This window comes from Leuciscus leuciscus (genome assembly GCF_965113295.1).
Source record: "Leuciscus leuciscus genome assembly, chromosome: 22".
Taxonomy (NCBI): Eukaryota; Metazoa; Chordata; class Actinopteri; order Cypriniformes; family Leuciscidae; genus Leuciscus; species Leuciscus leuciscus.
In genome coordinates, this window is record NC_138746.1 from 20158432 (window position 1) to 20176321 (window position 17890).

Below are 17890 nucleotides of genomic sequence, written 5' to 3' on the forward strand. Positions count from 1 at the left end.
TTAGACAGCGTCATTGATTCTAAGTTTTGGCGAGAGTCCAGAACTCAGTCACTGATAAACTCTCACTGTGTGATAGACAGCTCCAATGATTCTAAAGTGAGGGTTCTTTGATCGCTTTCTGTATATAATTTTATCTCAATTGTCACGCTACTAAGAGAAACAATGTGTAGTTGACTGTTTAGACACTGGCTTGATTTACTGAAGCATTGACAGGACTAAACATTTTGAGACAAAGAATGTCTGACATTAATCATTACATATCAGAAAGCACTGATCACAGAATTAACAGTTACTTACATGCAGTGGCATTACTGTCCAGACCATATACAGTATTACCATAAAAAAAAAAGCAATAAGAGGGCGCTTTAGAAAAATTCTACCACCACTAGGGAAACCTGTATTTATGTACTGGATCTATGCATTTATTTACTAACTTGAAGTAGAATCTCGGGACTAACTATATATTTTGTTATAGATATAGTAGATGTAAGAATGAAACTATCACATTAAACATGAGTTCTCAATGTACTATTGAAACTGATTTCTGGACATCGTAATGTAATTGTTTTTCTACAATTATTATTGTACATATCTGATATAGCACTGCATTAGCAATCCACTGCAATTAAGAGCCAAAAAAAGAAATTAGTCAAATGTGTGGAATGAATTCAAATGAATTTGAATCCAAATTCAACTCAAAACCTGTAAACAGAACTGAAAATGTTAGCTAGGGATATAGAAAAGGTCAGTTTAATCTAAAAAGAGTGACAAAAGTGTTTACTTTTAAGTTTGTTTGTTTTTTACACAAACCTGAACTGTCACTTAAATGTACAGTCCCAGGACAAACATTGACTGAAAAACTTGAACAAAACTGAGGATTTTGCTATTTTTTCCCATCAGAGGCTGGGTCAATTATTTTGCTTGAATGATGAACAACTCACATCTTCAGAGAATGACAAAATTCACATCAAACTCCATGTGAATTTGCAAATTCTTTCTAAATATTTTATACTTCCATGTTGTTAGATGTGAACAGGTCTCAAATCTCATCCTAGAAGAAAGTAAGTGTCCTAAATATGACAATTTATATCCATCTAGTCCACGTTTAGGTATATAAAAAGTAATAAGTGAAGCAATAAAAGTAAATTTTTCCAGGATTAGTGGTGTGCGAAATGTCTTGTGGAAGAAGATAAAGCTACAGTGCTGACTAAACGTTATATAACATAATGAATCAGAGGATGGATGGGGATACAGCACAGTCTGTCTCACAGCAGGTGTACTCACCTGAAATGACTGAAAGTGTCCACGGAGAACGCAGTGGAGTCACTCGACACGAAGAGCCCAGACTGGGGAGAACACACACACACACACACACACACACACACACACACACACAAATGGATGGTTGAGCATCCATAGACACACAGCACTGTGGTAAAAACCACTCTCACAACAGAAAGACAGCTGTTTCTAACACACCGCAATTACAGCACACTAATTAAAGCAAACATGCTATTAGAAAACACTACAAATCACCATCATTCAGATCGAAATGAGAGAGCAGAATGCAAGGAGACTAGTAAACATGATTGCAATGTGCCTCAATGAGCATGGAAATAAAACACCTTTTATAGCAAACTGTCTTTGTTCGAATGAAAGTTTAAAGAGATGGATCACACAAAAACACATTTTTTGTCATCAGTTATTCACCGTCATGTTGTTCCAAACCCGTATGACTTTCTTTCTGCCATAGAACACAAAAGGAGATGTTTAGCAGAATGACTGAGCTGCTCTTTTCCATACAGTGTTTTCACTGTGGACAGTGTTGGAAGGTGACCGGGGCAAAACAGAAGCCATGCATGAAGACATTCACTAAAATCTTTCCTTGAAAATCATTCTGTGGTTATGGTTCACTTTCACTGTATGGAGAAGAACATCTGAAGCATGCTACAAATAAACTACCTTTGGGTTTTACTCAAGATAGAAAGTCATACTGGTTCAGAAATGACCAATGATTAAGTTTAGACATCTGAATCAGTCTAATATAAGAAACACCTTATGTATTGTGCAACTTTGTTTTCAAAAGATTTGTATATATTATATCTATCTATCTGCATATTATATACACATTATATATATATACATATATATATATATATATATATATGTATATATATAATGTATGTGTATATAATATGCAGATAGATAGTAAGATGCATTTAAAATCAATTGTCATTATATATATATATATATATATATATATATATATATATATATATATATACACATACATATACATACATACATATATACACATATACACACATGTATATATAGATATAGAGATAGATAGATAGATAGATAGATAGATAGATAGATAGATAGATAGATAGATAGATAGATAGATAGATAGTAAGCTGCATTTAAAATCAATTGTCTTAAATATCACTAAATATCACTCTCTGATCAGAATATTGGACATGTAAGGTGGTATTTCCTCTAAAATTGAGAAAAACTTAAACCGTGGCACTTAATAATTTACACTGATAAATAACCATTCCAACTTGATAAAAATTGTAAGTTTGACATCATCTTAACATAAAATGTAAGTAATAAGATTCATCTGGGCACAAAATATCAATGGAAACAACACTCCATGAATTGAGTTTATGCAAGCAATCTTCAAACTATTATGCTCCATTGTGTAATATGGAAATGAGCAGTTTGAGTAAAAACTAAGTTTCGCACAACAAAAATGACTGAATGGTGCCACTGAGAGCTCCGTGAGGCAAGTTAACAGTTGTTTGTGAGCGTAAGAATAGTTCACGCAGAGAGAAGGCGCTGTAATCTCCGTGCACAGAAGAGGAAACAGCTGCTGTCTAACTTTACAATGAGAGACTTAACAGTCAGGAAATATTTAATTACCTGTCACAGCAGTGAGAGACAGAGAGAGGGAGGGAAAGTTAGAGAGAGTGTCAGAGGCTGAGGAGAAAGTAAGACAGAGGAAGAGAAGGTGCATACTCGCAAACCAACGACAGAGACATGTGTGGCTCTTATCAGAAGACACTGAGGTGCACAATTACTTTACCTCTCTGAGGAAATGAAGAAAAAAGGTGTAAAAGATAAAAAGAAAAAAAGAAAACTGGTACTTTGCAAACATACCAAGAGGGATTCATAATTTTAGCTTGAGGGAAGTGTATATGTGCCTCTTTGAAGAAGAAAGCTCCTGTTCTACCTTGCATGGAGAAGCACACAGCCAACTGGCATAGCAATTACAACTGAGAGCAGTTTCTGATGACTTGCATTTTTTAACATAAGTTGGTAATTGTGCTCACCCTTTATCCAGCAGCGTTTTAAATACATAATTTTTCACAAATAGCTTCAAAAGAGAATGATTTTTCCCCCACCTTGCGCTTCTCCCGGAGTTGGGCTGCTTCTTGAGGATGATTGAAATGGAACATGGTGGCCTTTCCAAGTTGTATGTTCACACCTGACAAACAGAAATATAAACATTAATGGTGAAAAATGCAGCAATAAGCAATATCTGTTAAACAATATACCGACACAATTTACCCAACAATACTATTTCACTCTTACATGGTAAATAACTGTATTACTTTACAATAAAAACTAAATATAGGCAATCTGGCAAAAACAAATGATGACAGATAGACGGGAAAATAGACAATCCTGAACATGTGGCCAACCTGTCTCTTTCCTTTTCTAGTAAACACTTTATGCATAACATTACTGAAACACAACTTTCTCTGGGGATTGTGAGAACGATGGGTTTCCGAGCAGATGCCCATTTCTCTCTTTCTCTCCTCCTCTCCTCCCTTTTTCTGGAGTGAAAAAAAACTAATCTTGCCTCTATTAATGACATCCAAGGGGTGACAAAGCCCTTGAAAAGCCTGCATCAGATGGATTTGGGCCATGGTTGCTGTGGAAATTACTATCATTTGTTCAAAGGAAATGGCTTCAGATGCCACCGTGTCTAAAGAGGGGAACATTGGCAAATTGAAATTTGTGAAAAGGAGACTAGCATGGTTTTCCCACTCTCTTGTGAGTCTCCTCCTTTTTAGTTGGCTTCTCTCTCTCTCTCTCTCTCTCTCTCTCTCTCTCTCTTTTTTTTTTAATCTTACACCCAGAATAGATCTAGCCTGTTTTGTCTGAATTCTGGAGGTTTTACCCTCTTTGAAAGGTTAATCCCACACATGCACTTCAAAACCCCTCTGCACTCTATCTGTTTCATCAGCCAATTAACTGCGGGTCGGGTGCTTTGTCCGCCAGAGTCTTAACCTCAGTCATGTTAGGCTGTTCTGGAAGTGCCACGAGTCTCACTCTGAGATGAGAGTCACGTTGGTGGACATGTACAAGGATAGAAGCAGTAGGGCGGGACTGTTGCACTCCACGGGCCTAGGAATGTAGAGAGGAGATCTGAAGTGGCAAGACGAAGACAAACTCAAAGAGCTTCTTTGAATTCCAGTTAAAACTACAGTTTGACATGAATCATATTTTCTATATTTGTTTAAAAATGTGTTTGCTTGTACAGTTAAGGTATGACAACAAATCTGATTGGAGGACTCCAATTCAAAGCTGCTGTAAATAGCTAAAAGACAAATCTGTTTCCATATACTGCATGTACTGAATATTATATTAATAAGCCACTGTGTTATGTCTTTGACTCACAAGGTGTACATAAACAGCCTACAGCCAGGGTATACTACTGTATTACTTGGCAGAAGCACTTATTGTTATATACAAATTTCAACAAGAATGCATTAAAATGAACTGTTATGTACATTGTTACTTTTATTTTTTTAAATATATAAAATAAATTTATAAAATAATAAAATAAATTCATCAAAGAATCCAGATTTTTTATTTTTATTATAGTTTCCACAAAATATTAAGCAGCACAACTGTTTTGAACATTGATAATAATAACAGTTGCCGCTTTCGCCTCTGGCTTACTTAGTTGGGCTGAACTGATGCTGTTCTATGAGAACTGAACTGAGCTGGACGATGACATCATTTTTTGCAGAACTGCTTTATATATGAAATGAACTAATTTAATAATTGATGATCTTTACAATGGAACTGAATCAACACTGTACTGACTTCAGCTGAACAACAGCCGAAAAATGCATAATTTTCCTGTTATAACTGAAAAGCTGCTTTGAAACAATTTGTATTGTAGATAAATGAAGGTGACTTGACTAAGAAATGTTCATTGAGCAACAAATCAGCATATTAAAAATTATTTCTGAAGGATCATGTGACTCTAAAGACGGGAGTAATGACTGTTGAAAATTCAGCTTTGCACCATAGGAATAAATTAAAATGTAAAATATAGTAAACCTTATTACCCTGGGTCAGAAGGTATGGCTGGGTCACCTCCACCCCATTGATTGCACATCTGGCTCCTGGTAACGGCACGAGTGTGACCGCTCCTCTCTGGTTCTCAAACACACAGTGTTCCCTCTGAAGAGCTTCACCATGGAGAACTGCAAAACAGAGAAAACTCAAAATGAAAAAAGGTCTGACATTGCCGACAGCTTCCTGTCAGGAACAAAATCGATGCGGACAGAATACAAACCTATATCCTGCTCTGGCTCGGTTCCTCCAGTCCCAGCTGAAGTTTTACCTTCCTAAACCGCAGAACAGGGGGATGTTTAGAAACCCCATAACAGCAAATATCGATTCAACCAATACTCTAGTTTTTAACAATACAATGTCACTTGGGCAAAACTGACAAGCAACATCACATCAATGGGAGAAGAGTTCAACTGTACAGTACATGTTGGCTCTACGTTATGAAGAGGTGCTGCCTACCTTTAAATGATAGAGAACAACCCCTGTGCTGAGTAGATCTTCATCAATGCAGATTAAATAGGGCATTTGGGAATCAAGAACTACACCAATACCCTCTTTTCTGAGAGCTACTGTATCTTCCTAGATAAGAATCATAAAAGAAAACAGAGAAAAAGAGACGAGATGAGATGAGATGGACGGGGGTTGGCAAGAAAGATGATGAGCTAAACCATCAGAAAAAAAGAAAGAAAAAAAACCTCTAAAATATGTTTAAAGAAGCGGGACCAATGCATAAATCTGAAATGACAGACATTTAATTGTAAAGCATCCGAGCAGAGGAAACAGTGTGTGTGTTGTTTATGACTTTGTCTTCATGCCCCAAGGCCAAGCAGAATAATATCTGGCTTTGGCTATATGTCGAAAGGTTGGGGGAATGGGGATGCTGGGAGAGAGGGAGCGATGTGAAAATGAGAAGAAAACACCATAAATCTTTTAGATCACTATGGGTCCATCTCAAACTCTCAAAGTTTGTAAAAGGAAATTCAACCAAACCCCATCTCAGAGACATGTTGTTGAACCCTGCTAAAACAAGGACACATTACAACAACCAATACATTACGTGTTCAGAAAATAAGACTACTAAAAGACGCTTGGTATTTGAGGAGTGACACTACAAATGTATAAAGACTTCGGGGGTGCATCCTTAGCAACAACAATCCAGTAAGCCGATAGAAAAATGCATATTAGATTAAAAATAATGCTATACAGAATAAATAAAAGACCATCTTTTTGACATATCTGGCTACAAAATATGATTTGAATGCAGGCCTTGCCCACTAAAGACGAGGAATTCATAGATCAATGTGAAAAATGTTGAAATTGTCACTATTCTATGCATGGCTTAATGATTAATACTGTGATATAACACAGCGTTGATGTTTTAATTAAAAATCATTACAGTCCAACACCAACATTCCCTATCTTAAACTTTAAAAGTCACAGTTAAATCAATATTCCCAGGAAAAATCCATTGGAGTTGGATTGGAGAGAGAGGGGGACACATATAAATATGTATTTAATGGCATTTGAACAGCCCTTCACAGAATGGTAATGAGAAGCAGAAAAATTATTCTGCTGTGCGAGGCGTCTTTTTTTCTTAAATATGGTAGCACGTGTCAATGCTACTCCTCTTATTTCATTCTTCACAGAGATGGGAGGCACTTCCATGTTCATGAGTGCCATCAAAGCGCACATATTCTTCAAAGGCCAAGTGACATCTGTGATGGTGCACGCAGATAGTCTATAAAGATTAATGCATCAGCTACTTTGAGAATGTTGGTTCCAAGGGAGCGATTATCACATTGGCGAGGCACATATTAAATAAATTCGGCGTGCAGGATTTAGCATGTTCATTTTCAGGATGCAAATCCTAGACATACTACATTCGTAAAAACCCTTGTTGAAAAGACAAGCTTAGAGCAGTATGAATTTTCCGAATTTCTGTTGTTTTTTTTGGTTAGTGCTAGTTTGGTTCGGGTCTAGTTGGTTGAAGTCAGTAACTGGGTAAAATCAGTCCACTAGGAAGTCTTGCTGGTTAGGCTATAGTTAAATAACCTTGTGACCAGCATGTCAGCATCCAAGAACATCATATCGTGAGCTTAGAATTATAAGGTTCTATCTCCACTTTTGGTCGAAATTGAGTTTTTGACATAATCTGATCCATTAGGTGTTTATTAATGCCTGTGTGGTGTTATTTTTGTAAAAAAAAAAAAAAAATGTAGTAGTTAATAATAATTAATCAAATAAAAAGGTTCCATCTCACAAAAACATAAACCGAGTTGGGATTATAAGGTTCTATCTCCAGTAGATTCAATATCCAACCAAAATCAAAAATCCAATCAAGCTGTGTGCTTGTATTATAAATATATAAATTGATTAAAATCAATGGTTATATACATTTATTCTTTGAAATGTGGGGTTTTATTTGTAAAAGTGGAGATAGAACCTTATAATTCCAAACAGAATCAGAGCTCTCAGAATTATAAGGTTCTATCTCCATTTGGGCCATCTTAAAAAATCCCATTTCCAAATGTGCCAGGATTTTGATATTCTATCCTCAAAGTACCTGTAGGGTGATGGTCTTGTTGAGCTATAATAGTAGATTATACTACATAACAGTTTTGCCAGCTGGGATGTAAAAACTTTGATGCTCAATATCTCAGAACTACCCTAAACGGAGATAGAACCTTATAATTCTAAGCTCACGATATGCTGTTTTTTTTTTTTTCTGCAGGAATACCAAACAATTCAGCTTTTAAAGAAAAGGGTTGGACGTGATTCATTATAGTGTATTTTAGGAATTTATACACTTCAAGTTATTGTATAACTTAAAAAATATATATATTTTGTGTATTCCTATATGTTCTCATGGTCTATCTTACTTTGAAACATTTCTATGCCATCCACATCGTATGCAAACATCACTAAAATGGTAGAAAGTGTCATGCCTCATCAAATAAGTACTCTGCTTTGAATAATGTGTGCTTTCACCGGGGAACACGCGTCTGTTTCCAATACGAGAAAAGAAATAATGACAACAACCCACCTGACTGAACAATGAGAAAAGACCTTCGGATGCCCTGCGCATACTGAAGCAGCACAACAAAAAGAAAAACACTTGCATACCAATCTGTCCGTGAGGACGCATTTAAATAGGAGAGGGCCAGAGGACGTCTTGAAAGGAGTCATGGACTTGGGCAGAGTGTTGGTATTAATTCAGAGATTTGGAGACTGGAGCACCAAAGGTTCTCTCTTCAGAATGAAAGTTAATGTGCTTTGGTTCACTGTGCTCACTGACCTGAGGACACAAATGTCTTTCATTCTCTGAGGAACTCTGTATTGCACAAAATGAACTGCTTTTAAACTTCTGCCTGTGTGTGTGTGCAAGTGATTTAACTCAGTCATATTGTTTCAAACTTGTTTACTCATTTAATTTTTCAAGGAAAAGCACCATTTCTCTCAAAAACAATGTCAGAATTAAAATTGTTCCTATTAGACACCTTGAAACGATCAAAAAACGGTCACAATCACGTTAGTTTGGACTCGTCATCGTCTGCCTTCGTCACTCATTTGTTTTTTCACGGACACTAATTATGTTCAGCTATGCAATCATCAATCACCATAATTATCACCTGTATATATGTTCAGTTATGTTTCAGTTCGGTGTCAGGTGTCATCTATTGTGGAAGTGTTGTATGTTGCTCTGTTCCTGTTCGAAATACCCGTAGGATTTATTAAATATTATCTTATTGCATTCATCTTCTTCTTCTTGCGTTTACACAACAACCCTGCATGACAATAACCTTACCAGCACCGTGTTTTTTTCTTTTCTTAACAAATGTGGCCTTCTTCCCCCTCATCTTCCATTCCTCTCATTCTCTGCCTCTTCAGGCTAGAGAGCAATGCGTCTATTTCCACCTCATTGACAGCAGCGAATGGAGCGAAATCCTTTTCTCCTAACGAAGAGGGAGAAGCATCGATTGAGTGGAGGGTCTTCTCTCCACACTTAATTAAATGAATTCTTCCAAGACTTCATTAGATTGAGAGAGAGAGAGAGAGAGAGAGAGAGAGAGAGAGAGAGAGAGAGAGAGAGATAGGAACCATGTCAGATTTCAGAGAGAGAGAGAGAGAGAGAGAGAGAGAGAGAGAGAGAGAGAGAGAGAGCTAGCCTTGGAGCAGGGTACCTTCTGCCCCCGAGAACTTTTTAAAACATGGTGTGTGTACAATTACATGCACTCTAAACTTGTGCAGCAAATGAGATCTGACTGAGATCATAAAACCTCTAATTTATTTCAATCTCTTGGCAAATTAAAGGTGGTTTTGGTGCCCAAGACTTCAATTTGAGGCAATGTGGTCTGAAAACAAGGCAGATGCACTGGGTGAAGATTAAAAGGAGCTCTTAAAATATATGGGTTGAGAGATCAAGAGAGGATAAGAACTGCAAAATGGTGCACAGACTATAAAAATGACAGAGAGAGAGAGAGGGCAGGAAAAAGCAGGAGGTGGTATGTTTTGGTAAAATGATATAGGGCAGTATAGATCTTAAATGTAGCCCCGCCCCTTTTCAGCGCTGTGCTCATTGTCTTCCGGTTTGTATTTCCACAACATGAAGGTACGATTTTATAACTTTAATTGTAAGCATTTTTTTTTTACAATGAAAACTATCCAGTGTTATTTTACTTTTGATTGCTTACATTTGATTTCTGTAGTTTTCTACCTGAATATACTGTTAGACCCTGTTGTTTATTTGTTCTTATTTTATTACCGACTGTTTACTTGTGTTTTTTTTTATTTTTTTTATATGTAGTTCAACGATTCAAATAAAGCTTCCCTGTGCTGTGTGTAAGCTATTACAACTTAATTATTAAGTTAAATTATAAATTATAAAAAAAATATGCAATAACAAATTATCTGTATGGCAGTATATGTGGCAGTTTTCCACGTGGAATCGAATATCGATATTTTTCAAGGTATCGTATCGAAGCTAGAAATTCCAGTATCGTGACAACACTACAGTCTACTGACATTATTATGACATCCGCTTCAAACATTCCAATGCTTCAACAGCGATGTCATAGAAAAATATTGAGCTACTGCAAAAACAGTCATTTAAACACAAAATTCTAAATATGGCTGCGCACTTGTTTCTCTGGTGTATGAGGTCTACACACAAGGACAATAACAAGGAATAACTTGCATGAATAATGCTAACCCATGCAAAACTAGCTATCATGATGCTAGGACACTAAGGTGCATTACCATGCAGTTGCTACGAAATAAGTTTTAGTAGGTAGCTAAGTTGTTGCGATTGATGTTCTGGGTGGAATTTAGATAGCAGCCAAGACTTTTCACAAATCTTTATTGTATTGTGGTCCCTAAATATGACTCAGATACCTTCTTCAAATCTGAGATTTTCCCACCTGTTTTATAATCTGTTCACTTAGAAAAGTAACAACACAACTCTGTTCAACAAGCCACATGATCTGGGGTATCATTTATGTATGCATCACAAACGAGACGGGTTATGAGCTGAAGTTTAATACTCAGCATTAGCAGTCTGTTCAAATCCCTGACTACCCTGAATATGAGCAATATTCATATTGACACTTGCCTTGCCTTCACATAGACCGAGATACTAATATGTACTGAGGTCCATGTTGGCCAACTGCGGATTCACCAATGAAAGCTTATGTTCCTTTTTCTGATCACGGCTTGATATGGTTCTCAGATTGATGTGACATCCACTGAAGAAACACTACATTATATATTCATTTTATCAGGTGGACATTCGCAGAACTCATTAAAGGAACGCTTAATTACTGCCATTTGTTGTTCCTGTCCATCCCATTGTATTATCTGAAGCTATTTCACACCTATCCAAGGCTGAAGAAAAAAAAAAAGAATGTGTTGCAATCACAACACTGCAATTAAAAGGTTGTTATGGATAATTAAGGGTGGATTTTAATAAACACTGAAAGTGATAAAGAAGCGAGAGGAAAAAAAATTATTCAGAGAAATAGGAAGGGTGGGAGGAGGACAGAGAGACATTTAAGTTAATATATAAATAAATACTCTTTCAGAGCCAAGATGAGAATAAGTGCTTGTGTTATTCTTGTGTGTGTGTGTGTGTGTGTGTGTGTGTGTGTGTGTGTGGCTCCAGGGACTTGATGCATCTTTTTTTTCAAAATGAAAACAAATGGCACAATCGACTGGAAGATAAACTGCTCCGGTTAGGCTGCTATATCTGTCATCAATCCTCCTATTCCCTTCAGTTCTGTATGAGCACTCCTAAATTAACAAATGCGACGAGGGCACATCACCTCGCCAGCTGCCGAAGACTGGGACAGCCACTGGACAGAAGAAAATTCCCTCCCTCACACACTCTTCCCTCACACTCACTTTCTTTCTCTCTGAGAGTCCACTATTCAACCACATCTCCTTATTAACCGCTGTCCCCTCCCACCCCTGTAACCAATCTACAATGGCGCAGCTGCATAACTTTGCATTCCAAATCTGCCTCAAAAAGCGAATTAAGATTCTGTTTACGTTCCAGAGCCAGAGAATTGCCGTCACTCTCTAAAAGCATCAATTTACTCCTGCGAAGTAGCGAATCAACTCACATCAACTGAGTTAACCCTGAGCTTGCTGAAAGAGAGTGAACACTGAAATAGGAGTCAGAAAAGAGATTTTATGAGCTCAAATAAAACTACCATCTATTACACTAGATATAAGCTCAAGATGAATAGATAGTCTATCCATCTATACTGATAGATCAACTCTGTCCAAGCTGCAACATATAAGCTGATGTAAAACTATTCTTAGTGGTGACCTTTCTGAAGAAAGTCTCACTTCTGGCTAAGTAAGGGATATTAACAGCTGGCCTTTTATTCTCAAATAACTCTTAATAGTTCATTTCGAAGGGATAAAAGTTTGATCAAAAAGATATCTTTGAAATGTGATGCCTTTTTATTCATCAAATGTCTTCAAGAAGCAATTACGCTCATCAAAAGACAAGTGGAATAGCTTTAGCTAGTTCATTAAACACATTCAGAGGTCCAGACTGATTGCACATCTTGTGTCCTTGCTGTTCGTTTGTCACATAGAGACAAGTATCCATCTTGTGGACACACATCACTTGTTTGCATGTCTGTTAGCATCCTGTTCATTCCGATCATCACACCCACTGAGACCACAACATGTGCTGTTAGCAAGCTAGCAACTGGAACCCCAACCGAACAGCGAAGAAAAGAATTACAACACGGCCATATTAATTAGATCACTGGATGCTCTGAGATTAATCCCGCCATATGTGACTAATCAAAATCTCTTAATTAAGGACCGTAGCATTTTCTCGCAATGAGCCTCAATGGTCTGGGCTTCTTGAATGAACTTGTTATATACCCCTGATTTGCACTAGTATAGTTATAGTAATTTTGTTTAATGTTTTTGTCATTTATTAGCTTTTTTCAGCTTTAGTACATCAAGGTAAGATTACTTACTGCTGTTTAAGTGTTTGTTTTTTCCCCCAGCTACTTACTTCAGTAACAAAAATCTTTTTTATCTGTTGTTTTAGTTCTAATAACTATAATACTATAACCCTGACGTAAAGGAGTTCTCGTTTCGGCCAGCTTTTCTATTGATTTCATGTACTATAAGGCAACATGCTCTGAAACACTTCATCAACCTTTGGCATGTGTTCAGAGGTCTTGCGCTCACTAGAGACAGACCGCCAGCTTTCCTTTCTGCTTAGCACTCCCTGGTCAGGGTCACTATCAACATGAACAACAATTTGATTGACTGAGAGCTTTAGGAGATTAAAGTAATTTTGTAAATACAACACAGAGTTGGTTATATGGTGTAAACTGGACTTGTATTTTTTGTAGTTGGATCCCCAATGAGACACAATCAACTTATGTTAATGTTACTTCTTTCCTCTGTGGAACAAAACAGAACATACTATGAAAAATGACTTAGGGTTTGTTTTTGTCCATAGAATGGAAGTCAATGAGGTTAAATGTTGTTTTGACGTCAATGCTCTTCAAAAAAATCTTCTTCAAACATACTAACACTTTAATATTGGGTATACTGTCCCTTTTAAATTTACATATATACAATATGATATCCAGTTAGCCCCTAAACTGAATTTAAGCTTAGTTTTAGGTTTTTTTTAGATAAATATTTGGCATACTACAATATAATTTAGTCAGTGGCCATCCTATCCCCTTAATAACATGAACAAACCCACAAATGGCATTTCGTTCACAGAAAGGATCCTTATTACATTGACGTATTTCCATGTCCATCACTCTGAGAACATACATTTTACCATTATGTACGGCCATTGTTCCAACTGTGCATATACACACGCTGGGTGGCCACTGCAGACATTAGAGTGATTGAGGAAGAGAAACCGCAAAGCACTGGATGCATAATCTCTGTTAATATTTCTTCACCAAGAGAAGCCATTTTAATCATCTGCTGCACAAACCCCCTCCCTTCACTCTGCCACATGTTGACTTCAACATCATTAAAGCAGTTTTTATGGTGGCTGGATGACATAGTAATCTAAATAGTTTGAAAATTAAATATAAACCACGGGTAGACTTTCTTCTGTTTATTTCATTGCTTCAAGTCCAAGTGGAGGAACAAGAAACATCAAAGTGCTACAGTGCCATCTTTTGGTTCAACCTTTTCACCGTGCATGTTCAAAACGACACTGAACTGATTCAAATGAATGACATGTAATATGACAACATTTTCTAATACTTTAAAAACATAAATTTATAAAATGTGTTACATCATATTGGGCAAGCATCACTATTTCAATTTCTCAAAGGGATTTGAACAAACCCTTTACCCTAAGTACTAAACTTTGGCACATAGCTTGTCCTGCCCTACTTGTGCTAAGGACATCAACAATACTTTGAGAGAGGCATGTGACAATCTTAGTTGTCCAAAAAATCTTATACACTTGCCCTAAAGAAGGGAGGGACCAGAATATCAGAGACTCAATAACCTTGTAACCACACATTCAAAACAATCAGAACACCTAAGCAACTTTTCTTGAATTAACTTTTTAATGGACAAGAGCAACTCACATTTACTTAATTAAAAAAAATATATAAATATACAAATTTGGTCACACTTTAGTTTAGGGTCTAATACTCACTATTAAAGTTACACTGTGTAATTTTTTTAAGTTGATTCTTAGCAAAAAACACTTTGTTCTTTCAAAATGATATGTGCTCATTAATGTGTAATTACTTCTACCAACTAATCAAGTATTCTTGTAAGCGTAGAATCTGCCATTTGGAATACATATGAGCGAGTCGCTCGAATGGCGGAAGCCATGTTGCGCCTCCATCTTGAAAATACATTAGCCAAAGACGGACATACCTATAAATTCAAGCTTCGTCTTTCGCGTTTTTACACTCAGTGGCACCGTGACGAATGCGAGGGGGAAATTACTCGCGACTGCTGGCAGATTTGAAATAATACGGTCACCGTAGGAGTTAAAACGCCCTCGGAATGGGAGGAATATTACCAACTGAAAGTAATATACAATTTCACCACTAGATGGGAGAAAGTCATACACAGTGTAGCTTTAACTATGACTTTTGCCTCAATAAACACCTAATTACTGCTTATTAATAGTTAGTAAGGTAGTTGTTGAGTTTAGGTATTGTGTAGGATTAAGAGATGCAGAATAAGGCATTAATATGTGCTTTATAAGTAACAATAAACAGCCAATATCCCGGTAATATGCATGCTAATAAGCAACTAGTTAATAGTGGAATTGGACCCTAAAGTGTTATCAAAAATTCTATTTGTATCTTAATTGATCTTGATACTTTAATATTATGTATTGTTCATTTACTTGTGTTTTATTGTCTGCCACTAATATAATACGACATTCACACAAGACAACAGATGCTTAATATGCAATCGCTTGCCATTGCAAGGAAAAAATAACAGCCATAAACAGCCATCTGCCTTTTGGGGTTCGCAAAACCGCGTTGCATTGTTAAATCTTCTGTTTCTCAGTCAACCTCAGAGGCGGACCAAAATAAAAATGAGCTTTGAGACTTGTGCCTTTGTTCTTCTCTTTGTGGGCTGTCTCTTTCTCACTACAACACTTTCCCATCAAAAAAGATGCCAAAGCACTTGAAAAAGGTGGCGAAGAATAAGCAGTTGAGAGGCGAAGACGCTCATTATGTTTGGGTTTTGAGAAAACAGCCCTGGCGAAGTGCTATTTGAAGTAATTATCTGCAATTAAATTCAGCTGATGCATCAACGGCTCATCCCCATGCTGTTAGGTGGTTTGACAAGGCCAGGATATTTCCTCAACTTTCTGTCACCCCCAACACGTGCACACTGAATTCGATTGGAAAAAAGCAGGATGGCCAGAGAGGCAGTTGGCATGCTGGCATGGCAGGAAGTGAGTAATAGCTAAATAGAGGTCTGGGCTATTTGGCCCTTTGTGGCTCATGTCTTTCTGCCTGGACTGGAGCAGATGAGCAGCTAAAAGCTCAGAGAGTATGCGTGACCATCTGCCATCTCCGTTTTGCTCTCCGCTTCATAGATTTGGGTGTGTATGTGTGTAAATGAGACAGGGAGGGAGGTGATGTGACACAAAAAAACAAAAACAAAATAAGAGAGAAAAACCGAAAGCATATCTCGCCTCCTTCATCACGGACTATTTCCCCATTTCCCTATCCGCTTTCACAAACATTTACGTGCAGGAGCAAGACCGAGGTAATAGTCTCTCATACCAATGAGCTTATGCTGTGGCATTCTGACAGTTCCAGCTTGTGGCCTGAAATTGACCCCAGACTCCTGCTACAGTCTGAAAACCTCCATTTACAACACCACAGGCTGCTACACAGAGCACCATCAAACACAACCGGCCAAAGGCAAAAATGTTGCAAAACCACTGCGCTTCTCAAGCGCAACACTGCCACCTGTCGGAGGGAAATCTATCAGCTGCCGTTAAGTGTGTTATTTTTTAGAAGAAGCAAACTGTTTATTTCCACACAACCAGGGCCAGTTACGTTTCCACAACTTTTGACATATACAGCGCCATGAGTCTATTACAAGACAATCCCACTGGAGCAACCTGGGGTTAAGTGCTTTGTTCAAGGGCAAGGTGGTAATAACTTCTCACGGGGATCGAACCATCAAACCTTCCCAAACCACATATCACATCATCATCAAAACACTACTTTACCAGAGGAAAAAACAGATCAGTGGCACATGATTTGTTTAGGTGTACAAAGGTGAAATGGTTTAATTACTGCTTATGCATTATGCAACTGCTTATGGTAATATTATATGCATGCATGCTAAAGGAGAATCTACTTTTCCAGCCAGCACTGTGAATGATTACTCAGTTTATTAAATAAAAGTATGAAAAGTTTGAGTGTCATTAGTTTAGTCAGATTATGTTTAGCTATAATTGTGAGCTGATTAAAGATCATATCAGATTTTATGGAGGAATCAATGCAGAAATCAAAATAATTTGAAGAAACTAATTAATTCTTGCCACTGTTTATACAATATATATAAAGGCATTTTTGATAGATAAGACACTATGGTCCTAAGTCATGGTAAACTCCATAGTTCAAGGTGAAGCTGAACGACGTCAATGTATACGACTGCACAATACAACACATTAAATAGGCAAAACTTCTATATTGTCATTCACATCATATTAAATAGTGCATCTACCCTGAATGAGTTCTAAGAACTAGAGATGACATTTTCCTGACTGAAAGCCTACATCCCTGTAGGAGCACTACCTCTCTTAAATGTGCTACAAGCTCAAACCAGCAGCAGAATATTTAAATGTCAAATAAACCAAGGAATTACAAACTATTTGACCCATTTTCGCTGCACAGTTGAAAAGACAAAGACAAAAAAAAAACTCTGCTATCAGGAATTAGAAATCTATGTGTGTGTGGCAGAGTAGGAGGTTATTTAGGTGACTAACCAGCAATGTCTTCCTCTCTATTTAGCAGCACATGGAGCTAGAGTGACGCACAGAGCTAAAGTGATATTGTTTTTCCTCCTCACAAGCAGACTACTTCACTGACTGCCACAGTTTACACAGAAGGGTGCAGAGAAGAGCAGACTGGATTCACTGCAATCTTTCTCAGATCACTGTGGATGAACAAATTAGATATAGAGGTAGAATTGATGCTGTGCTCTTGCAACTACGGGGGATTCTGAGTAAGAAGCAAACAAGCTGTGAGAGCTGAGTAACATCAAATTATAACACCTGTTCGACTGTAGGTATATATATTTTAAATTTTTATGTTGTATATGCACATTAATATTTTTTTTTTAAATGCCGTATACAGGAAGGTGAGTAATTTGGAAAATAATTAGGGTGAACAATCCTGATAACCCCGACACTCACTGGGATATGACAATTAATTTCACCACCATTTCCTGAAATTCATGTTTGAAAGCAAAATGTAAAGGTGTATTAAGTCATAACTAAGTGTATGCAAGTTAC

At 37.2% G+C, this 17890-nt stretch overlaps 1 protein-coding gene across 3 annotated transcripts in view; it reads right to left on the reverse strand.

Annotated features, from left to right (window-relative positions):
* Positions 1-17890, reverse strand: part of kif16bb (kinesin family member 16Bb) — a 36303-nt gene that overhangs the window by 9586 nt on the left and 8827 nt on the right. For all 3 annotated transcript variants that reach the window (XM_082154267.1, XM_082154266.1, XM_082154268.1), the window contains 5 exons: positions 5836-5955; positions 5600-5651; positions 5370-5507; positions 3408-3490; positions 1285-1346 (listed from right to left, as the gene is read on the reverse strand). In XM_082154267.1, coding sequence (XP_082010393.1) covers positions 1285-1346; positions 3408-3490; positions 5370-5507; positions 5600-5651; positions 5836-5955 — 455 coding nt within the window. The remainder of the gene's footprint in view (positions 1-1284; positions 1347-3407; positions 3491-5369; positions 5508-5599; positions 5652-5835; positions 5956-17890) is intronic.